Raw genomic sequence first — 24,678 nt, 5'->3', positions numbered from 1 at the left:
GACTGCTCCATTGTGTTCCACCACATTTTGAAATGGCCTGCCTGAGGAGGTCAGGAAAGCTCCCATGCTCCTGGCTTTCTACAAATTATGCAAAACTCAAGAAGGCTTTTGCATGTAGGCAGTATCATTGTACAGAATGATTCACAAAGTTACTTGGACAAATTGTTAGGGACTGTGATCTATACTGCTGTGTACAATTTGCTGTAAAGTGGATCCTACTGTGTAATCTTGGATCATTTTGTATGTCATGTTAACACCTATGTTTGCTTCAATTCTGTTTTTCAGATTTCTTGTTCTGCAACCCATATTTATCCTGTTTCATTGTTTATTATTGTATTGTATAATCCATCTTGAGTTCCAGTAAAAAAGGCGGACTATAAAAATGCAAATAAATAAATAAATCCAAATCAACTATTCACTCAATATCGGTGAATACACATCAAGACCAGGAGCTTGCTAACAGCACATTCATTACTGGATTTTGGATGTCATACCATTGACCAGAAAATGTTTTAGTTAAGGTCTTGAAATAGATAAATAATAAATGCCATGCATTTCTGAATTTAAAAATGGGCCAAAGAAGTAGTAGTAGCTGGAATCTAAAACACTCTCCCCTATTGAGAAGATCTTGGAACACAAAAAGCCTTTATGATTTTGAAAAATAATTCATTTTGCTCAAGGGTACTTTTAGCAGTTGAAAGTCCACCACTCTCTGATGCTCAAAATTATAGTCTTTGAGACAGACTACAAAGTGATTTTTCAGCATGTGCAGTTCAAAAGCTGAATACTCTAAGACATGCAAATGAAATGGAAAATATCTCCAAAATCCAGGTCCTTCTCTAGAATATTAAAAGCCAACAAAACGTATGGGAAACAAATGTTTTGAAGACCTCTTTGCTTTGTCTCTGTTTTCAATATATGCTTATTTGGGAAGGGGATTCAATTACTTTATTACTAGTTAATTGAAAATGAAAAACTGAGTACTGTAGTTTACTTCATTTTGCAGAAATGTTAAAAAGCAGGTCTACTCAGAATCATACTCATCCATTTAGTTGAACTTACTCCCAAGAATTTTTTTTTCAGGACTGCACTTAGATATGAGGTGTTGTAGTACCCCAAACCTAGTACAGAACATGGTAATTAACAGTGCATTCCCCAAGGGAGCCCTGAAAGTGCTGTGGAGGCACAGGGCAATAATGATGGAAGGCAGTGTGGGGGGTGGCACAGGGACAGTGGAACAGTTGTAGCAGGGATGCAGCACCACCGAAATCCCCTGCGCCATGTCAAAAGGGGCCAGATTCTGATCCCTCTGAGCCCAGGGATACCCATTCCCACAGACTTAAATTTACACCTGGCCAAAACTTGGCACAACCCATAGAGAGAACATGATTAACAGAGTGGTCACAGCAGGGCAGCCATGTGGCAGGACTCCTGAGCACCTACCCAATGCTGGGGGCCAACAAAAAGGCAGACCCATGTACTTATCAGAAGGCACACCCTCTAGGGCAGTGGTGGCGAACCTATAGCACTCCAGATGTTTATGGACTACAATTCCCATCAGCCCCTGCCATCATGGCCAATTGGTGGAAGATTGATTGATTATGATTAATAACTGTGTTACAAGAAGAGTTTTTTCTACCTTACAATTTTTAGCTTGAATTTATATCTTACACTTGAGTTTGGTTTCTTTTTCTCTTGCATGTGTATGACACAGAATTTTTTAAAGCTACCTGTAAGTATAAGATGTCTTTTCCTAAAGGCCACAATTTATCTGGCATAGGATCATGTTTGATTCTTGCACACTGCTTGAAGTTCACCAAAGAAGCACATAGGAACTCTCCATGTTTAGTGAGCACCCCTTTTAGCTATGTAGGACACTAAGCACTCTTCTACCTAATGCAGTCCTCTCCACTGTATGGGTTTTATGCCATCTGCTGAAACAGCTTCCAAGGATTCAGTGCCTGCCCATATTATGAGTGCAGCATGAGCTTCTGACAATTTGATGCAGTTGCCATATGCTGCTACTAAATGCCCTAAAGATCATAGCACAACTTTGGGGTTATTTGGGGACAAGAGTTTCCTTCAGATACTAAAGAAAAAGAAATCAGCAAATCTCTGTGCGTCACTCTAGCACCAACAGCAGCATCCCCTGGGTCACAGACGTTTCTCAGTCTTGACATTGTCATTTCAATTTAAGTAGTACAAAATCTGCCTGTGCCAACTGGACTTTTATCCACTCATAGTGTCAATGTCTCTTTCCATTTAACATGGCATAGTGATGATGCATAGAGAAGCATTCTCAAGCAGTGCTTCAAATTCCAGTCGCTTAAAGCTTCTCCAGCATTTGGCCTTGTGCATATTTTAAGGCATTTGGAGAGGGTTTTTTTTAAAAAAAATACTGTAACTTGCCCTGAGCCTTAGAAAGAGGGCAGGCAATAAAATGAAATATATCATGGTATTCTGGGAATGGGTAATTTTTTTTCTTCATCCCATTTTCTGTGACTGCCCTAGGTCATGAAAACATACCACATGTATCATACAGAGAGCATCAGTGCAGAAAGTAAACTAAAGGAGGCTGAGAAGCAAGAAGAAAAACAAACCGGAAGGTCAGGAGATCCTGTTTTCCATATTCGGCTTGAGGAAAGACATCAAAGGCGGAGTTCTGTGAAAAAAACTGGAAAAATGAGGGAAAAAGTAAGAAGCATTTTATGAAAGTATGTTACAGAAATTAGTTGTATAAGAGAAGTTTTGAAGTTTTTGTATTGTGTTTCATTTTAATGCAGAATGAACCTGGGATTCCTTAATTTTTGAATATGTATATAAGATATGTGAAAGTAATATACAAGGATATATTGAAAAATAACAGCAGTTATAGGTACTCAGTGTATAGTGATTTCTGCCATTAATTTCTGAAATACCGTCATCTTTTTATAATTGTATGAAATAATTAAAGTGTATTTGCCATATTGACACTACTTTTTTTCCTCAGCGTCAAGCAAAATATTATGAAAACAAGCTGAAATCTATTAAAGCCAGGAATGAGTATCTACTAACTCTTGAAGCAACAAATGCTTCTGTATTCAAGTATTATATTCATGACCTTTCAGATTTAATTGATGTAAGTAATGTTTGTGTAGTTGTATTGTGATTAGCTTTGTTGTTATTCATTTTGAAATCTAGCTTTACTATACAAGATATTAATGTGATATTTTTAAAAGTACAATGATGTCGACTTCAGTAGCATGGTCATCCTTTTTATAATTGCACTTACTGACCTGAGTATAAGAAATACTTTTCTCCCAAAATAGTTTATATCTGAGTCAAAGCTGAAAATATGTTCTGAGAACATTCTTCAACCATCAAAGAATGAGGACCTTCAAATAAATGGATTCTAGATCAAATCAAGTCTTAACTGTTCCTAGAAGCTAAAGTGACTAATCTGAGGCTGACGTACTTAGATAACGTTATGAAAAGACAAGAGTCACTGGAAAAGGTAATACTGCTAGGAAAGGTTGAAGGCAGAAGGAAAAGAGGAAGACCCAGCATGAGATGGATTGACTCTATAAAGTTTGCAAGACCTGAGCAAGGCTGTTAACAGTAGGACATGTTAGAGGATATTGATTTCTAGGGTCACCATGAGACAGCACTTAATAAAAGCACAGAGCTTCAAGAGGAGGAAATATGGCTTTTAGTACCTTTCAGGATAAAAGTAGCCCCCTCAGAATAACAGTTCAGCTAGTCTACCCATGTTGACTAATAGCAGTCTGCATAGTCACAGGTAAAAGTAAATACAGCCGTATTAATTGATTTGATTTTAGTTAGAATTGTCAAAGATAGAGCTTTGAATATGCAAAATAAATGCTGAGAATTGTGCAGTTGCCACTGTCATTTGAAGTGCATCCATTAGGTATTTTCTTCATTTACTGTACAGGGTCATTATTTAGTGTCTGTCAACAAATTAGGGAATCCAGTGATACAACAGTAACACTTTTTATAAAGGCAGTACTCAATATTAGATGGAAAAGTACATTTCCCATGGTGTAATTGGATGCTAGTAAGACACTGCAGTTGGCTAACTATAATATAATTTACTGGGTCTAAAAATGTACCACAGTAGAAGGGAAGTTAAGACACCAGTGGCATAAGGAGCTTCATAAAAAGGTTGACCTGCGAGATGATGGTTACAGATTCTTATGTCTGAACAACCAAATACAAAACAGAGCTGCTGCAGGGTGATTTCATTTGGTTCCTCCAGGCAATTTCTCATTCTTTTCCAGGAGGGGAGTCCACTGACCCTCAGACTTGGTTTATGCAAAGGGTCTCTTAAATATTTTTTGCCTTTGGTAATTGCTTCAGTGCTCCCAATACACCTTTCCATTTTAATCTGCAGCTATGGTACTAGGTGCTGGTAAAGAAGCAATGTAAACTAAAAGATAGAAATGGGAACACATTTGATTGTGCTTTCTTAAATCCAGTAATCTGGGTTCTGTCTTTTGTCAGAACATAACTATTCTTTATTTGCTTTAAGAAATGCTGCCTGGGATAGACCATGTGAGGTAACTAAGTCACCACATAGCCTTCTGTGTCACAGCTTTTCTACCATTCAGTAATTAGAAGGACCAAAATTACTCAAGAACAAGCACAGTGTAGCGGTTAAGACTGGCAGACTCTAATCTGTAGAAATGGGTTCTATTTCACACTCCACATGAAGCCTGCTGGGTCATCTTGAGCTCATCACTGTTCTCTCAGAACTCTCTCAGACCTACCTATTTCACAAGGTATGTGTTGTGAGGAGGGAAAGGGAAGGTGATCGTAAGCCACTTTAAGACTCCTTCCAGTGGATTATAAAAACCAAGTCTTCTTCTTCTTGTAATCCTGGGCTAAAAGTGACAAGAAAAAAAAAACTACTGTAGTAAGTAATTTAGTTTAATGCAGAATGAAAACCACATTGTTGTCATTGAAATTTATTTGGGGGTGATACAGACCCGTAAATATCTAAATAATTCCAGGTGGACAGCTGTGTCTGTAGCTGCAAAAGGGGGGCAGATCTTACAAAGAGGGATGGCTATAAAACAATACCTCATCAAAAGAGTAATCAGCCCTCTCAGACTTTTCCCATCTGTTGACAGATAAGCAAAGTAGGTTTAAAATAAAATAGGTCTAGTGCAGAGCAAAAGTATAGAGGTGACAGCTGAACTAGGGTACAAATATAAGGGATGAGATATGCTGAGATATTAGCAACTATGCTGAATGAATTTGTTGTTCTGGCATGGCAAGGAGATAGTATGGATAAATACTAACTGAGCAGTTTCCTGAGGGTTTTAAACTCTTTGAACTTCCTCTGAATGTTGCAGACCTTTTAGGGAAGGAAGTGTGACTCTTAGTACCTTTCAGGATATACCGTATATATCGCATATAAGTCGAATTTTTCAGCACATTATTTGAGTTGAAAAAGCCCCCCTCGACTTATATGCGAGTGAGGTGTATTTTAAAAAATATTTTAGGGTTTTTATTTTGTCAGCCTCCAGGGGGTGTAGTTTTTAGGCTAGAGGCACCATAATTTCAGAGATTTTTCAAGGGATTCTCCTGATGATACCACCCAAGTTTGATAAAGTTTGGTTCAGGGGGTCCAAAGTTATGATCCCCCAAAGGGGGTGCCCCATCCCCCATTGTTTCCAATGTGAGTTGATAGTAGATGGGGCTACATTTTGAGGGTACATAACTTTGGACCCCTTGAACCAAAGTTCACCAAACCTGGGTGGTATCATCAGGATAATATCTTGCTGATACCAGCCAGGTTTGGTGATGTTTGGTTTAGGGGGTCCAAAGTTATGGACCCCCAGAGTGGGTGCTCCCATCCCACATTGTTTCCAATGGAAGCTAATAGTAGATGGGGCTACCCTTTTGAGGGTCCATAACTTTGGACCCTAACCAAACTTCACCAAACCTGGGTGGAATCATCAGGAGGGTCTCCTAAAGATACTCTGAAATGTTGGTACTGCTAACATAAACATTCCTCCCCTGACCAAAAATCCAGTTTTGAAGGATTTTAACTCATGTGTTTTAACTCATGTGTTTAACACATGTGTTCATGTGTTGCTGATTAAGCTAAGGTTTCTGTTATTGTTGAGACCATATTGTTCTTGTTGACCCTCTTTTCCACTTACAGAGCTAGTTTACTGTTTTTCTTTGCAATAAATATTCAAAAACATTTAACCTACAATTCCTGTACTTTTATTGCTATCTATTTTTATTTTTAAAATTTACCAGTAGCTGCTGCATTTCCCTCCCTCGACTTATACGCAAGTCAATAAGTTTTCCCAGTTTTTTGTGGTAAAATTAGGTGCCTCGACATATATGCGGGTCGACTTATACACGAGTATATACGGTAAATAGTCCCCTTAGAGTAGCATCAACAGAATGCCCTGGAAGATTAAAGTGTTTGCTCTCTAGTTTCTGAATAATGTGCTTTTAATGTTCATAATTTTTATTGTTTTATTTTGCCATTGTTACAAGAAATGCACTGGTCAGATGAAAGAAAAATCAAATTTCTCCTGTCAGATAAGAACCCTGAAATAACAATGCAAGTGGCTGAGTGTTTAGCATATGTTGCTGTATGATGGAACCTGAATTAGTGTAGTGTACTACTTTTGTATTTTATTCTTATTTTTTTATATAATTGTTATGCCAATAAAGGTATTTGTTTTCAGTCAACCAGTCAACCTTTATTAGGCATTAATTATAAAGTTATATCACTCAGTTATAGATCAGGAAACAAGACAAAAAATACTAATGCCCAGACTCATCCTCAGCTCATAGAGGATTATCCATACTTCTTAATTACATATAACAGGAATTTGGATGTTGTCAGAGTTACGTTATAGTTATCATTATTTAGCAGCTGAACCATTTTTTCCAGATCCGAATGATATGGTTTCCTGTCTAGAACCAGTAGAAGTAAGTTAGTTCTTAAAGATACAAAACTAGGACAATAAAACAAGGTGTAACCAACGGTCTCAGCTTCATTCAAATTGCATGCACAGGTTCTGTCCTGAAATTGGATTTTTAACTGCTGACCTTGTAGTATGGCAGAAGTGAGCATATTGCATCTAAAGTGGGTAAAAGCCTGTTGCTGGCAAGGCTCAATTAGTTGGAATAAATACTTAGCCATACAACCAGCCATACAATTTCAGGGAGAATTCTAAAGTGCAAAGGAGAGCAGAACTTTCTGGCTTCACCAATCAACGTCTGGTATTCTTGATCTATTAACCGTCTCTTTGGGGTTTGTACAGTGGTGGAATTCAGCAGGTTCACACCACTTTGGCAGAAACGGTTGTTAAAATGGTATTTGTAAACAACCGGTTGTTAAATTATCTGAATCCTACCACTGGGTTTGTATAATTTCATTCGCTGAGAGCATTGTAAGAGCTTCACAGGAGAGACCTAAAAAAGTATTTTAGGTTCAATAAGCATCAACCAAGCCAAGGATTGGAGCTCGGGTAACAATAAATAGGTGAGAATTCCAATCTCCTGATTGAAGCATAGGCGAGTCCAAAATTTAAATATAATTATCCAGGCCCTTGTCTCCAAAAGATGTTGTCCCAATTCTAAATATAAGATGGTGGTTTGTTTGTTATTGAGCAGAAACTGTTATATTTGCCTAAGGTAAAGAGAAAGGCATTGCTGACACATGATGGCATTCTTTGTCTTATAGATATATCTTTATCCTATGGATGTAATAATTAGACTATCTTGTAAAAGTAGTCACTGCCTAATGTGCCTTCTACTATTTAGAATAAATTAACCAGAGTTCTCTTAGAATTAACATTCATGAAAAGAAACAGCAGGACTGACCTGCTTTCTTGTTGTTGTAGCTTTTTAACCATTCCAGTCAGGATGATTTGTTAAGTGCAAGATATTTCTGCATATGCACAAAAGGAAATAACAGGCATAATAATGTCAAATTCATGATAAGGCATATTTTGAGAGGCTGTGTAGTTTGCAGTGTAAATTGGGTTTCAGTGTAAAGGCTAATGTTTTGTTTCGCAGAACTGCATTGCAATTTCTAGTGTGAAGTCTCTAAGAATTATATGTTCTAGGTTTAAAATGTTATTACTTTAGTACTGATATGTTTTAGGATATGTTTTTAAGATAGTTAATATTACTTTTATCACATTTATAATGTGTGATTCATCTGGCAATATCAGAATTTTTCAAGGTATTGATTACAGAATTGTAATTTTACTATGTCTGCTGCTTTCCTCAGCTTTAACTCTCTAAAGTGTATACTCAAAAAATCCGGTTGGTCTGTAAGGTGCTACAGGTCTCAAACCTACCTGTTCTACTTCAGGCGAACACAGCTACCCTCCTGAAACTATCTTTATCTGGTAGAATTGGGATAACATGAATATGTAACTGCTGTTTTGATTCTGAAGCTTTTCTCCAGAAATTTTGTTTAATATTTGTAAAACCTGTTGAATATTAAAAAAATAAAACATTATTGATGACAGCTTTAAAAAAACTTTTAAAAGAGTAAAGATATTGAAATGTCTCTTTTTTCACCTTTTTTCACCTTTTTCATACTCTGTCAGTGTTGTGATCTTGGATATCATGCAAGCTTGAACAGAGTCTTAAGAACATACCTCTCTGCAGAATATAACCTTGAAACCTCTCGACATGAGGGTCTGGACATCATTGAGAATGCTGTTGACAATTTGGAGCCACGAAGTGACAAGCAGAGATTTATGGAGATGTATCCTACAGCTTTTTGCCCTCCAATGAGATTTGAGTTCCAGCCCCATATGGGTGATGAGGTCAGTAGCTGGTGACTCTTTATAGATAGACAAAAATCCAAACAAATTTTTGTTGGTGGCTAGATGAGCAATTTCCTCTGTTGCGAACTGTGATTTCCTTTTTGTTTGTGTCTAGCTTTTGTGCACTTGAACAAAGAGTCTAGTTAGGGTAAAATGAGAGCCAGTATTATTCATATACAAACAGCAGATCAGCAAACAAGCTCCTCCAAAGAATACTAGTCAGAGAACATTTTGTGTAGAACTTAATTTGCCAGCTGCTCTAAACAAATCCCATGCCAAAGGACCCTTCATTACTGCATATTGAATTTTGCCACCACACTAGTGAACCTTCTGTACTTTGGCCAAACAAGTTTCAGCATAGAAACAAGGACAGCAAAAAAGTTTATTTTAGACTATTATTATGCTATTTGGTGCCCTTTTGTTACAGCAGTGGATACATTCACTAGTACAGGGAGGTACCAGTTGGAAACAGATGCTAGACAACTTTTCAGAATGTGAAACTGATGTGTACCATAGAATCATTATTAATTAGATATAGATATATACAGGATGCAATGATAATTAAACTTGATTAGCTTGAGCATTGCTTGATAAAAATTGAGACTAACTTCCAACAGCACAGTTTATGTTCTATAATGGATGCATGCATGTAAAGTTTAATCTTTATATGTATGTATGTATGTATGTATGTATGTATGTATGTATGTATGTATGTATGTAATCTTTGTTGAATAGTGCCTGTTCAACTATTCATTTAGCTGAATTCTTCATTGTAATGAGTTAGTCAAGCTTCAGTAAATTTGCTGTCATGTCTTAGCAATTACTGTACTGCTCATTTTATTTGCTGAACAGTAGTTAGCATTTAACCACTCTTATTTTAATGTTCCATTAGGTTAATCAGGTCAATGTCCAGCAGCCAGTACAAGGGGAACTCATGCTTAGGTATCAACAGTTACAGTCACGACTGGCCACACTGAAAATTGAAAACGAGGAGGTAAGACTTGCCTCTGCTTATGTTGGGAGGAAAACCATGCTATTTCATGATGTCAAATATTGTCTCAGTGTCTCACACAGAGTTAAAATTGGATTGAATTGGTCTGTTGGATACAGTTTCATAGTATTTTTGGAAGGGAGGATATCTTTACAAAAATGCAGGTCCATGCTGTGGGACTTGGGGGATATTAATCCTTCATAATAATAATTTAAAAAACCCTCTACCTTCATCTGTGTGCCTACACTTGTGCTTTACTGTGTGCCTACACTTGGTTCCTGGGGGCTGACAACTGGGATTTTTTTATCAGTGTAACTATTCCATGCCTAGATCAGTCATATAATTAAGTTGGGTTCTTTTGTGTTGTCTTGTTTTATTTTTATGTCTAGAAACAAGGGAGCTGTTACGAAAGTGTTGTATTTTTACAGTGTGGTTTGTGATTTTGATATGCCACAATTGTATCAAGGATTGCATATCAAAGACTTTAATAGAGTACATTAGCACTGCTATTCATTCACAAGGTATGGGTGCTAACCTTTAAGGCCTTACGCGGCCTGGGGCCTTTGTACCTTCAGGACCGCCTTACCCCATATGTCCCTACATGGCCTCTGCGTTCGGCAGAGGCCAATCTGCTGGTGGTCCCCGGCCCCTCAATGATGCGGCTGGCCTCCACTTGGGCCAGGGCCTTTACAGCCCTGGCCCCTGCCTGGTGGAACACTCTTCCTCCATCTGTCTGGGCCCTGCGGGATCTTGGTGAGTTCCGCAGGGCCTGTAAGACCGAGTTGTTCCACCGGGCTTTTTGGGGGGGGGCAGCCACTGATTGGTGCGCCCCCTTCCTGTCCTGCTTACATCCTGGGACTTTTAACATCTATGTAACCCACCATTCTTCCCCCTCTTTGGGGAAGGTTTTTTACTGAAAATGTTAATGTCGGATGCCGGGAAGTTTGTATGTATTGTTGTATTTATTGGGTTTTAGTGATTTTATGACTCATGGAGCCTATTATTTATTTATTATTTTATTTTATTTTGTGCTCTATTTGTCTGCTGTTTATTTATTTTTTGTTCACTTCCCAGAGCCCTTCGGGCAAAGGGTGGTATATAAATTTGAAAAATAAATAAATAAATAAATATTCCAAGCAGTGATTTACACCCCAATAAGCCCACTGACTTCAGTGGACTTAGAAAGGTGTTACTGTGCTTAGAATGACACTTTTAACAGCTTCCCTTTTTAGCCATTCAGAGTACATTAAACTGCCTTCTTTTCAATAACATTATATTCACTTGTTAACTTCAGGTTAAGAAGACAACTGAAGCTACTTTACAGACTATACAGGATATGGTTACCATTGAGGACTATGATGTTTCTGAATGCTTTCAGCATAGTCGCTCAACTGAGTCTGTGAAGTCAACAGTTTCCGAGACTTATTTGAGCAAGCCTAGCATCGCAAAGAGAAGAGCTAACCAGCAGGAGACTGAGCAGTTCTATTTCATGGTATGTTGGATGCTTACCAGGCCATATGATGACATCCAAATACCTAAAGTTAGTTTTTCAAACTTTTTAGATTTTAAAGGAGCAAATATTCAGACATCAAATGCAGTGATCTCTGTCTCTGTAGAAGTTTAGAGAGTACCTGGAGGGAAGCAATCTCATCACGAAGCTTCAAGCAAAACATGATTTACTGCAGCGAACGCTTGGAGAAGGTGAGTGATTCAAAGTAGAAACTATATAGACAGTTCATTTTCTTGGTATTCTTGTGTGATCCTTGGATTCTTCCTAACAACCTGCTGGGTGACCTTGGGCTGGTCTCAGTTCTTTGGAACTCTCTCAGCTCCATCTACCTCACAAGGTGTCTGTTGTGGGGAGAGGAAAGGAAAGGAGTTTGTAAGCCACCTTGAGTCTCCTTACAGGAGAGAAAAGTGTGGTATAAATCCAAACTTTTCTTCTTCTTCTTCTCTAATCTAGTGGCTCTTTTAGTTGATGCTAATTTTTGGCTCTTTTAGTTGATGCTAATTTGCAGTGTAGAAATTGTGGTCTTGATGCAATGTAATGATGCACATCTAAAAAGTTTATACAAATAAAGGGATTCTTACACTTGTGACATGGATTTATAGAAAGGCTCTAGCCCAGTGATCCTCTCTGGTTCTATACCCATATGTAACCCTATGACATGGCCACTATGAGAAGCATTCCCCAATGTGATGCCTGCGTTATGTTTCAGGAAAGTGGGAAAGGCCCTTGCCCCATGGGGACTGTGGCTGGCAGTTGGTTCCCACCTTGACTCTGGTATTGCTGGAGGAATGGAAAACTTGTGAGCCTCCCTAGAGTGGAGTCCTCATGATGGGCAGGGAAATAACTGTGGCTGTTTTAGTTGATGCTAATTGCAAATATGACTCCCATGACTCACAGAATGAGTGCCCCTGCTACAAAGTGTATTTTTGTGCCTTGATTGGTTTGTAAGACTGGTTTGTAGATATGACATCTATCTAAATACTTTATTCTGGACTTTTATCAGGGAGGCTCACAACAAGCGGCTGCCTGCTCCATTAGACAGAGGGGTTTTCCTGCCGGGTGCCACTGCCTCCCACAGCGTGAGAGGCATCAGCACCTGGGAGGCTGTGGATGCCATCCCCCTCTGCCCCACGGAGCAGGCAGCTGCCTGCTCCGTCGGGCACAGGGAGTTTCCCTGCCCGGCACCTCCGCCTCGCACCACTGGAAGGAAAGCTGAGTGGAGGGGAGGAACTGGAGGCATCTCCGTGTGGAGCCACCTCTCTGGCTTGATAGATCTTTGGGGCTGTGGAAAATGGGTCCAAATGGCTCTTTGGGTGGTAAAGATTACCAACCCTTGCCCTAGAGACCTGGTCTCAAACAGAGAGTTCCACCAGGCTGGGGCCAGGGCCGAAAAAGCTCTGGCCCTGATTGAGGCCAGGAACTTCCAGGAAGTTACTTCTGGAGATGAGTAAAGCCCTCTGTGGGAGATATTGAGACATGTGGTCTCACAGATAAGAAGGTCCCTGACAGCTCAAGGCTTTAAAGGTTAATACCCAAACCTTAAACTTACTTGATCCAGAATTCAACCAAAATTCAAAATTCATTCAAGGCCCAACCTTTCCTTTGCATCTGCTTTGATACAGTCTGTAGTGAATCTTCCTTTAAACAGCATCAGTTTTTACTGCACTTCTGTTGAATGTGTATATAGGAATATAGATATGGAACTCTTAATTTTTACTTTTCGTCCTTCAGAATTTTAGGTTTAGGTTTTGTATGTCAGTGGGAAATAGGTAGGGCTGCAGCAGTTTCTTCAACCAGAATAGGAGTCAGAGACTTCTTAACAGAATTCTGGATACAGGTTCAGTTCAGATGCAATGAGCAACAGTTCTGTGGGCTTGTGTATTACCTTATCTCTTGTGTATCTTTCCTGTCAGTTTCCTTGATGATGCCATGGGGTCCATATAAGCAAACTGTGACTAGCACTTACTCTCCCCACTCCAAGCTACTTCTGTTTTAGAAGGGCTATTTATAAACCATAATTGGCATAGTTGCTTTTTCCATAGAAGAAAAGGAAAGTATGCACAAGAAAGCCAGAAGGGAGAAGAAGTGCATGAACCTGGGGTGCTGTGTGCAAGCTAGATTGCACCCTTTACTATTAACAGACAATGGTTCTTTCCCCCACCCTGGATACTCCAACAGGTATATATACTCCTACTTGCTTTCCTACTATCAGATCCTCTGAAGATGGCAGCCACAGATGCAGGCGAAACGTCAGGAGAGAATGCTGCTAGAACACAGCCATATAGCCCAGAAACCACACAGCACCCAGTGATTCCAGCCGTGAAAGCCTTTGACAATACAGTGCATGAACCCATGGCTGATTTGTTTAGAAATCCTCCAGATCATAATTTTGAAGGATTGTCTGAACCAAGCAACTGTGATAATTTACTGGATTACCACAAAATTTCTTTTGAAATAACAAGTACTTGTAATTATTGAAATTAAAAACAAAAATTGAGTAGGTAGGACAAAGTAGAAAAGAATATATAGAGAAGTTGCTTTTGTAGAATTAGCCATCCCACTGTGCCAGGACATATATGACCCATTTTTTGTGTGAAACTTTGCTAGGAATCATGGTATCTTTCTTTCTTAATAGCATTTACCTTACATCTTCTGCTGTAGTTCTTATTAGCTGCTTCCCTGTAGGCTGAAATAGGGCCTCATAATGAACAGAATACATTAGCAAACCTGCTATGCAGCAGCATGATGTTACCAGTTAGTTCATTTTATTACTGAGGAAACGTGTCTTGCATTTCAAACTGCAATCCTTGTAACAGCAGGATTTCCTATGTTGTTATGAATCACAGAAAATATTTCTCTCGACTTTTCAGAGGGATTAATAATAATGCTGTTACTGCCTTGCAGAAATGAGTTTAAAAGATCTTCAGCCTGCAGAATTTTATATCCATGCAATTATATATCTTATCTGTTGCACAAATATATCTTATGTTTATTCCTCTATAGGGTTTATAGGAATATTTATATGTTATTGTGAAACAAAATCTGGATTCATTTCTGAAAGCACCATTAGTAGTTTTCCACATAAATGCAAATTCTTCAAGTTCAAGTTGAGCAAAGTGACATGATTGGGGTGTTGTGTGGTTTCCGGGTTGCATGGCTGTGTTCTAGTAGCATTTTCTCCTGACGTTTCACCTGCATCTATGGCTGGCATCTTCAGAGGATCTCATGGTAGTAAAGCAAGTGGAGTATATATACCTGTGAAATGTCCAGGGTGGGAGAAAGAACCATTTGCCTGTTAACAAGTGTAGGAGTGCAGGGTGCTGGCAGTGACATAGGGAAGTATCGAGTTTCTAGCCCATGGGTGGGGGTTTCAAGGGGCAGGGGCTCAAGGGCAAGGCCCCAGGGGCAAAGAAGGCGGCACGACTCTCAAAGCTTATACTCTGGAAATCTTGGTCTTTAAGGCACCATTGGATTTGAGGCTTTCTCTCCATGGGCTTTGTTATACTCCTTCCCCCATTTCTTTGACAACCTACAGAGCCTTCCCTGTAGTTTGGCATCTTTAATTTTCCCAAAAAGCTTTTTTCACAAACTCCCATCAATCAACATCAGCCTTAATCACCACAACCTTCCTCAGAGGGGTGGATAATGCTGGCTCCTCTATCAAGAGGCACTGCTTCACAGCTACTGAGTTGTTGGGCTCCTTACCCTGTCAAATTAACCTACCTCACAGGGCTGTGTAAGGAAAAAACAGAGCAAAGAATTATGCAAACTGCTTTTGGGTCTGCACTGGGAAGAAATGTGGGGTATAAATGAACACTCCTGTAAATCCTTTTTATCAGGAATAACCAGTGTGCAAACTTTCAGATCCCACATGCCATTTCACATGTGGGAGGATTGAAAATCCTCCGAGTTTGCCTTTTTCTTCTAAGAAAATCCACCGGGTGGGGATGAACCTACACTACTGGCTCCACTTCTTTTGCACGTGGCCCTTTAAAAACCCAGGGAGCTGGCCTCGATCTGAGCGCCTCACCACCCTGCCTCTGTTGCCTGACTGGGATAGCCTCCTTGCCCCAGTTCTGCCTTACCCAAGCCAGGACTTTGCGTGTCAACCAGCCTCATGGACAGCGGGATTCGCACTCTGGACAGTTCCGTTGTGGAATGGAAAGGGTTACCTTATACTAAAAACCAAGACAGCATCATATAATAATGTGAATTGAAATGGGAAAGAGGGATTCCATTTGACCACCGAAGAAGAAGGAGGAGGAGGAGGAGTTTGGATTTATATTCCCCCTTTCTCTCCTGTAGGAGACTCAAAGGGGCTTACAACCTCCTTGCCCTTCACCCCTCACCCTGTGAGGTGGGTGGGGCTGAGAGAGCTCCGAAAATCTGTGACTATCCCAAGGTCACACAGCTGGTGTGTGTGGGAGTGCACAGGCTAATCTGAATTCTCCAGATAAGCCTCCACAACTCAAGCTGCAGAGCTGGGAATCAAACCCGGTTCCTCCAGATCAGAGTGCACCTGCTCTTAGCCATTATGCCACTGCTGCTCCCAAAAGGCTATGCTGGGGATCATTGGACCTGCATGGACATCTGTGTGGGTTGCGGACTGTGATGAGAAGGACAATTGCCACAGCAACCCGTGGTCGGCCCTCGCTAGTATTACATAAATGTTATACTTGCTTATGTGGCACCTATTTAAATAGTTCTTTTATAACTGCAGCCATACTGGGTAAACACTGTATTTAAAAAAAAATCTATGGACCACTGATAAAATGCCAGCTGGTCATGGCAACCCACTATTTATTTTAACTATGAATAGCTAATTGAAATAACTACTGTCCAGACTCAAGTGTTGGATTCCTGAGCAAGGTGTTTGAATGAATAGTGGCTGGCCAATTTCAGAGATTCCTGAATGAAGCGGATTGCTTAGATCTGTTCCAGTTTGGTTCAGGGCTGCACATGGGACTGAAACAGCCAGGCAGCCCAATCCAAAGGAGGGGGGCAGTATAGTGGCAGCCAGGGACTATAATACAGTGTTACCTTCAAAGAAGCAGTCAGCGACTCAGGTTCCCCTGGAAAAGAGAAACTCCTTTCTCTCCTGGCTGTTCTGCCCCTTGGGTTTTTGGCCCATGGTGTTCCCAATGTTCCATCAAGTTCCATATGCTTTTCAACATCTGGATAAAGCTGATGGAAGATGTTATCCAGGAATTTGGGCTGACCTACCACCAATACACAGATGACACTCAGCTGTATTTCGCATGACTAGAAAATCCCTGGGAGTCTGTGGAACTGTAAAGAGGTACCTAGAGATACTTTTGCAGTGGATGCAGGCTAATAAACTGAAACTTAACAAACTAATAAAGTGGAGATGCTGCTATTTGGAAGAAAGTCTAACCCAGCAATCCCCTGTTCTGGTTGTGGTTGCACTCCTTTAAAAGGCAGGTTCATAACTTGGGGGAGGAGGGGTTCCTGGACCTGCGCCTCCTGTTAGATAAACAGACAGAAGCAGTAGTGGTCAGGGGTGCCTCTCAGCAACTTTGGCTTGTGAGCCAGCTGCAGTCCTTCCTGGGAAGGAAAGATTTTGCTACTGTTGTATATCCACTAGTGACATATAGATTAGATGACTTCAGTGTGTTTTATGTGGGGCTCCCTTGAAGGCTGTCTGGAAAGCTATAGTTGGTGCAGAATGCAGTGGCCAGAGTATTAATGGGAACTGGTGGTCACTCCAGTCTTATTCCACCTACACTGGCTTCCAGATTGCTTCCAGGCTGAATTCAACATGTTGGTATTGGCTTTTAAAGCCCAGTGTGGCTGTGGACCTATATACCTTAAAGACTGCCTTCTCCTATATGAATCTACACACACACTATGGTCTTCCTCAGAGGCCCTGCTTCAATTGCCTCTGCCATCTGAAGGTAACTGAATGGAAACCCAAGAAAGGGCTTTCTGGATCATTTCTAGGACTTAAAAAATTTCCTAAACGCAACTCAGGAAGGTTGAAATGTGAATCTAAATCAACTTCCAATCCAAATACATTTAGAATTGAATTCCTGTTTTCATGTGAACTACTAGTAGGAAAAGGGCTGATAAGCATTTGCTGTGGTTTCATTTTGAATTGAGTTTTTGTGCAATCAGAAGTTATGTGATGCAAATGCTGACATTGACATTGGAAATGGTTGAGGACTGAAGGTGAGCTGGACAGCTTATGCAAAGGTACGGTATTTACATTTCGTTCTATTAGTCAGAGGCGTACCTAGGCAAACTAGAGCCTTGGGCAAAACCTGAGTTTGATGCCGCCCCCCCCATGGGCGGCCACCTCCCCCACCATGACTAAACAATGTTTTTTTCCACCAGGTCGTTTCAAAGTCACCATCACAATATAGAACATGCCCCAACTCACAAATCTGAACGCAGCAATGGGCCATGCCACACAGCAGAAATATTTTTTTAAAAAAATTCAAAATGCTTTCAAAATGTTTTATTACTGCTATGAAAACATTTTATGGTGTTGTATCCAGTCCCCCCAATTGGGGGAAACAGCATCACTTTCAATGTTGTTTAAACTGGGGACCACAGATTCTCCCTTTACGGTGGATTTAAAAGGAGAATCTGGACTCCCTAGTTTAAACAAATGATGCTGGAATCCACCCCCAAACAGCATCATTTTCAATTGTGTTTAAACTAGGGAGCCCAGATTCTCCTTTTAAATCCACCTTAAAGGGAGAATCTGGGGTCCCTGAATTCAAACAACATATTGAAAAAAATGATGCTATTACAAACTGGATTCTCCAGCCCCACCCTGAAACAGCATCCCTTTCTAATGTTAAAACTGGGGACCTCAGATTCCTCCCTTTAAATCCATGCCGAAGGGGTGGGATGTAACAACAACAACAACAACAACCTTTATTAGGCATTGAAAAAAAAAAAAAAAAAAAAAAAAAAAACAAGCCTTGGCAGGAAGGGAGTGGATTTAAAAAAGAGAATCTGGGGAAATTTAGGGGTGCCTATTGTCAGGGGTGCAATTATTAAGATAGCAGCACCAAAATTTCAGAGTATCTTCGTGAGATCCTACTGATGATACCACCCAGGTTTGGTGAAGTTTGGTTCAGGGGGTCAAAAGTTATGGATCCTTGAAGGTGTAGCCCCCATCTCCTATTAGCTCCCATTGGAAACAATGGGGGATGGGGGCACTCCTTTTGGGAGTCCATAACTTTGGACTCCCTAAACCAAAACTCACCAAACCTGGGTCATATTATCAGGAAATCTCCTAAAAAATCCCTGAAATTTTGGTGCTGCTAGCCTAAAATCTGCACCTCCTGCAGGCCAAAAATGGAAAAAACACTATAAAAACAAAATCCCCCACAAATGAACCTGCAATTTTTTCGCCCACCACAAGGTAGCGCCCTGGGCAGCTGCCCACTTTGCCCAATGGGAAGAACGCCTCTGCTATTAGTTCTCAAATAATTTTTCCATTATTAATCTCTTCTAGGTCACAGAGCAGAATACATGACCACAAGGTAAGATCTGAAAAACTTTTGCATATAGGAATCTTCAAATATAATAAAGCTTTCAAACTGGGAAATGCACACCTGAAATGTCAGGTAAATACAATGGGTTAGATACTGTCTTTAGTGCAAAAAGGGATCTTTCCTGTCTTCCTTTTATTTCTGAGGGTTGATAAACCCTCAGGAACTGTGTGGAGAGTGGATTGGGGGCTGCTGCTTGGCAGAATCTCACGGACACACTTGCATGAACTTACGTATCAGTGGAACAAAACAGATATTTGAACAAGAGCCAACCAGACCCTGGGCCCAGAGCCCCTGTGCTTCCCAGTCTGCCTGCAAATGAGCAGAATCCTGCTGTCTTTAATTTGCTGATTTATATTGCTGGTAGGTGTACTTGTGAATGTTTAAAATGCTGTTCAGTATTTTAAAACCAGCAGTTGAACCAAGAGTGGAACTTGACAGTTATGTTTTAAGTCCAATTTTTTTAAAGACATGGCTTTTAGAAAACAAATATAAGATACTTAAGACATTTATACTATGTAAAGATATACTGCTGTGTTTGCAGGATATTATACACATTTTTATATTATTATGAATCACATTTTTCCCTTTTTTACATTATTATGAATCAGTGCACTCAATGTACTTTTCATTAATTATTGCTTTGTAGAAGGTGCTCTATTATTTTGTGACTTGTATTTACTGTCTCTGTCTAATTTTCTCTATTTCTAAAAACTCTTATAGCCGAGGACGAAGGAACTCCCACACAAGACATCAGGTACCATCCTACTGATATGAAAGTACTTCACTGGTTTTGTATGGCCTTTTGTTTTCTCCTTATAATTAGATGTGTTTTCATTCACAAAGTGAGAACAGCATGTCACAGCTGCTGCTCATGTTCCATTTACAAGGACCCCCAGTGTGCAGAGCTTCCCCAAATTATGTTACTTTGTTCTTATAAGATCAGGGGATTTGACTAGTTTCTAAAGCACTAAAGTTGAAAATTTCTGGTCTCCATGCACTAAAGTTCAAATCTGAGCATAGGAACAAAGATTAGCAGGCAGTGGCTATGAAAAGGGAGAACGATTGCTTTTCCCCACTGCATCAACACAACACAGGGATTTCTCTTCAGAATTTCATGTGGAAGACTTAGTGCCGTGGTGGCGAACCTTTGGCACTCCAGATGTTATGGACTACAATTCCCATCAGCACCTGCCAGCATGGCCAATTGGGGCTGATGGGAATTGTAGTCCATAACATCTGGAGTGCCAAAGGTTCGCCACCACTGACTTAGTGGGAGCAGCCAAATGGAGAACTCTATCAGGGCCAAGCAATACACAACTGGTAGTTTGGTGCTTCTGACAGCTAATTATAAATTATTTATTTATTGATAATTTAAATTGAATAGACCGACTGCCCCCAAAGGGCTTTGGGTGGTGTACAACGTATTTAAAACCAATAATACACAGTTAAATAACATAGATCTTAAAATCAACATTTAAAATCTCAAAATACTGATTTAACATGGATAATTTAATAATCAGATAACACTGATCATACAGTACAGATCATACAGTACATGTCATGGGGGATGGTTGAGATGGTATTCTAGAGTGTATTCAACAGGAGTGACAACCTTTCTATGGCTGACCCCCCTCCCCACCACCAAAAACCCAGTGGAACAAAGCCATTTGCAGACCCTGCGGAACTCCCCAAGGCCCCAAAGGGCCCTAACAGAAAATGGTAGTGAGTTCCACCAGACGGGGGTCAGAGCACTGAAGGCGCTGGCTCAGGTGGAGGCCAGCCATATTATATAGGGGCCAGGGACCACCAGTAAATTGGCCTCTGCAGAGCACAGAGACCAGATAGGGACATAGAGGGAAAGACGGTCCCTAAGGTATGAGGGCCCCAGGCCATGGAGAGCCTTGAAGGTTAACACCAACACCTTGAAGGTGATCCGGTACTCCATTGGGAGCCAGTGCAGCCGGTGCAGCACAGGAGAGATATGGTCCCATATAGAGCTACCTGTGAGAAGCCACGCCGCTGCATGCTGGACCAACTTCAACCTCCAGATCAGCTGCAAGGGTAGGCCCCCGTAGAGCAAGTTGCAATAATCTAGCCTGGAGGTGACCGTAGCATGGATCACCGTGGCCAGATCTATCTGAGAAAGGTAAGGGGCCAGTCACCGCACTTGGCGTAGTTGAAAAAACACCACCTGGGTTGTACGGGCCACCTGGGTCTCCATGAATAGAGACGAATCCAGGTGGACCCCCAGGTTACGAACAGAGGAGGCCACTGGTAACGGGACCTCCTCAAGCAACGGCAATTAAAACCCCTCCCCCTCACCACCCTGACCCACCCACAGGACCTCAGTCTTAGCTGGATTTTGGCTTAACCTGCTTTGCTTCAACCACCCCAGAGGCCAGAGGCTGAAATCCACAAGACAGAACTGGCAGGAGGAGTTTCTGCTTAACTTTTGTCTCTTTCCTGCCACTTACCTGCCTCAAAGTGACTCTCCCCAGATGATTTCCCTATGGCAGGTAAGATAGGGGAGCATCTGTAAGAAAATTATTCTTAGAAATAATATTATTTCATTGAAAAGGGCCACTGAAACACCTACAACTGATTTTTTTGTTTGTAATTGTTTCCTGTAACCTGGTCAGCAATCCTAAATGGTGACTTTTGTGACATGTGCTGAAAATGTGAGAATGTTGGCAGGCAGAATCAAATAATTTGAGTACAAATTCATCAGTTGTGTGTCTGTTTTAAGTGCTGGATTTCTTAATGCCATCAGTAGTTCCCCTTTAGCCATTTTGCATCCTTCCCTGTCAGCAGTGAATGCAGTTTATATATTTTACATACATATGATATTTAATTTTGAGAGTTGTATGTTTATTTGCTTTGGAAAACTCATATATATCTTCCTTGAGTTGACTGATGGACGTGCTCTTCCGCAAGGGATGTGGTCCATTTTCTGGGTTAGATATGCCCACAGGAAAGGCACCTTTACTGATTGTCAGTTTGTGTCAAAACTTCATTGACTTCAAATCGTTATGGGTTTAATACTGCAAGGATATTGATCTTTAATTAGAACAGTTCACCCGGTAGGTGTGATTTAGAACTCTCTTAGTAGCAGTAGAAAATTCTTGGTAATTTTTTTTCCTCCCCCTCCCCAGGATTCTGGAAAAGTAATTCCTCTCATAGTAGAAAGCTGTATTCGGTTTATCAATCTGTATGGTGAGTTTAGTTCCAAAATAACATTTAACACAATCCTAGTTATTTTCATTAAGATTGTTCATAACTTATAATTATTCTTATATCAATTATTTTTCTCCATTTAAGACAGTCTTAGCGTCTAATTTATGTCTGTCCTTATTCCTTTGGGGGGGTTTTAGGTCTTCAGCATCAGGGCATTTTCAGAGTATCTGGCTCCCAGGTGGAAGTCAATGATATTAAAAATTCATTTGAGAGAGGTAATTATATTTTCTTTCAAACATATTTATATTTAATTACATTTTTTCCATATTAGTATACTGATATCCTAACATTCTAACATTTTTAATAGATAGAAGCACTTTATGTTCTTGGAAACTTAATCAAATCATCATATAGCTGTGTCTTAATACGAGGACATCTCTTTGGGAGGCCAATTGGACAGTTCTGTAGAGAACTAAAAGTAAAGGAAGAAGGAAAATATTTTGTGTACTTATCCTTATGCTGACAGCATCAACCACCTGTCATTCTGACATGATTGACATGCGATTCCCTAATCATGGGTGCCTGAAGCTTACATCATTTAGATGCATCAGAAGCCAGTTGAGGCCATGATGTAGAGATTCCCATTGGGCTGTGTTACGCAACACTTTTTTCAATATGATGGTAGCACGCAGTGGCTTTCCAGTAGAGTTGCCACCTGTGGGTTAGGAAACCTGGAGATTTTGGGGGTGGAGCCTGAGAACAGCAGAAGTTGGGGAGAGGAAGGATTTCAGTGGGGTAAAATGCCATAGAGTCCATCTTCTAAAGTGGTGATTTTCTCCACATGAACTGATCTCTGTCACCGGGAGGTTGGCAACCCTTCTTTCCACTCTTGAGTGAAATATGATCCTATTCAGATATCTTATTCTAATATATACAGCACAATACATTCCTCCCAGGACTTTAAACTACTAGCTTTACAGGGAATTCTGTGGAAAGATGACTTAATTTAGCCCTCTGTTTCTTGTCTATTTTCTGAGACGGTATAATCAATGGGTCAATAGTATGACACGTTTTTCAAATGTTTAAATCACTTCCTATTTACTGGAGGCTCTTGTACATATCATCTAGAATTAAGGAAACTTACCACAATAAAATATTGAATAAGGACTGGTAGGAATGAAACATTTTTCTCCTGGCCATTATACCTTTGTGCAGGACAACATGTCTTTCATTCCAGGCTGAGGCTTATGTCATGGTCAGGGAGGAAAAGTAAAGGGAAAACGGCTCTTGGAGTCTAGCTTAGGTCCTCCATCTGCCCTGCTGTCCAGTTCAGCAGAAGTGCACAATGGCACCCAGGGTTTACACCAGGCACTGCATTCCCCCACCACAGCTGCACCCCCAACCCCTAAGTTCCAACTGGTGCACAGCTGAGCACCCATCAAGTGGGGCTCACCCCACCCAAAAGCTCCATCTGGGGTGTGGGAGCAGGGTCAGCCAGGCTCATCCTTGGCTCCATGTGGAGATCTGGAGTGAGGCCATCCTGCTCGCCCACCCCCTGATCCCCACCTGGAGGTCAGGAACAGCAAGGACTTGTTTGAGCAAAACTGAGGCCAGGCTTGGATCAAGTTGTAAGCTGCAGGCTCCAGCCTATAAACTCCAGTCTGCCACTTATAGCTCAATCCAAACTTGACTGAGGCCAGGCTCAGTCTGAGCATGGGTGCTGTTGATTGACAGCTATGCCACTGTTGGCTCTGCCCCCAAGCTTCACCAGGCCAGAGGTGGAGCTTGGAGCTGGAGCCAACAATATAAAGCCAGAGGCTCGATAGCACCTGTGCTAAGGCCAGGCTCAAATGGACCCCTACTGCTCCTGACCTTCAGGTGGGGATAAGGGGCAAGATAAGTAGACTGGCCCTATTCCTGACCTCTACATAGAGATGGGGGACAGGATATACCCAGCTGGTCCCACTCCTGATCTTTGCATGGATATTGGGTATGGGACAAGCCCCACTCGCTGGCATTCAACTGTACCATTACCTGAATGCCCCAGAGTTCTGGCTGGGACACAGTTGCAAGGGGAAGTGCTGCCTTGCTGTGTGCCCCTAGGATGTGGCATCTGGGCTCCACTACCACCCCATGCCCCCTGGCTATGCCACTTCTTAATTGAACCTCCATTGTAGTAGATTATTTTGCATATTAGTTGTGTTTATAATAAACATTTATTGGAAACCTACTTATCATTACGTTTTAACTGTTATATTAGAACAGCTAGAAACTTCCATAGTAACTTTTATCAGTCCAGCTCTATAAAGAGTTACTCCAATCTTAGTCAATCTAAACATACAAGGTATTCCTGCGCTCTCCAGGTCCTAAAACTTTCACTGCTAGGATTGTAGGCGCATCTAATTCTCACACCACTTCTTCCCTATCCACCTGCCTTTATTATGGCAATATGCATACAACTCAGTTCTCCTCCCATGAGGTCTCACATACTCATCTTTGCCACCTTGGCTCCTAGATACATGTCTCCATTTACAGTATGAGTTAATACTATATGCAGCTGCAAGGATTAATTATGCTTGACTACTCCGTTTCAGGATAAACTCTAATTGGCCAAAGGTCTGTTCCCACTAAGATTTTTTAAATAGTTTGCACCCTCCCTCA

At 40.8% G+C, this 24,678-nt stretch overlaps 1 protein-coding gene across 4 annotated transcripts in view; it reads left to right on the top strand.

The window, feature by feature from the left end:
• Positions 1-24,678, top strand: part of SRGAP1 (SLIT-ROBO Rho GTPase activating protein 1) — a 143,446-nt gene that overhangs the window by 93,481 nt on the left and 25,287 nt on the right. For all 4 annotated transcript variants that reach the window (XM_048499492.1, XM_048499495.1, XM_048499494.1 and 1 more), the window contains 10 exons: positions 2,512-2,694; positions 2,990-3,118; positions 8,592-8,813; positions 9,706-9,807; positions 11,099-11,296; positions 11,421-11,505; positions 18,804-18,831; positions 19,564-19,597; positions 21,996-22,056; positions 22,215-22,292. In XM_048499492.1, coding sequence (XP_048355449.1) covers positions 2,512-2,694; positions 2,990-3,118; positions 8,592-8,813; positions 9,706-9,807; positions 11,099-11,296; positions 11,421-11,505; positions 18,804-18,831; positions 19,564-19,597; positions 21,996-22,056; positions 22,215-22,292 — 1,120 coding nt within the window. The remainder of the gene's footprint in view (positions 1-2,511; positions 2,695-2,989; positions 3,119-8,591; positions 8,814-9,705; positions 9,808-11,098; positions 11,297-11,420; positions 11,506-18,803; positions 18,832-19,563; positions 19,598-21,995; positions 22,057-22,214; positions 22,293-24,678) is intronic.

The sequence above is a fragment of the Sphaerodactylus townsendi genome, linkage group LG06 (assembly GCF_021028975.2).
Source record: "Sphaerodactylus townsendi isolate TG3544 linkage group LG06, MPM_Stown_v2.3, whole genome shotgun sequence".
Taxonomy (NCBI): domain Eukaryota; kingdom Metazoa; phylum Chordata; class Lepidosauria; order Squamata; family Sphaerodactylidae; genus Sphaerodactylus; species Sphaerodactylus townsendi.
Note: the sequence above shows the minus strand (reverse complement) of the source record. Positions and strands in the feature narration are given on the sequence as shown.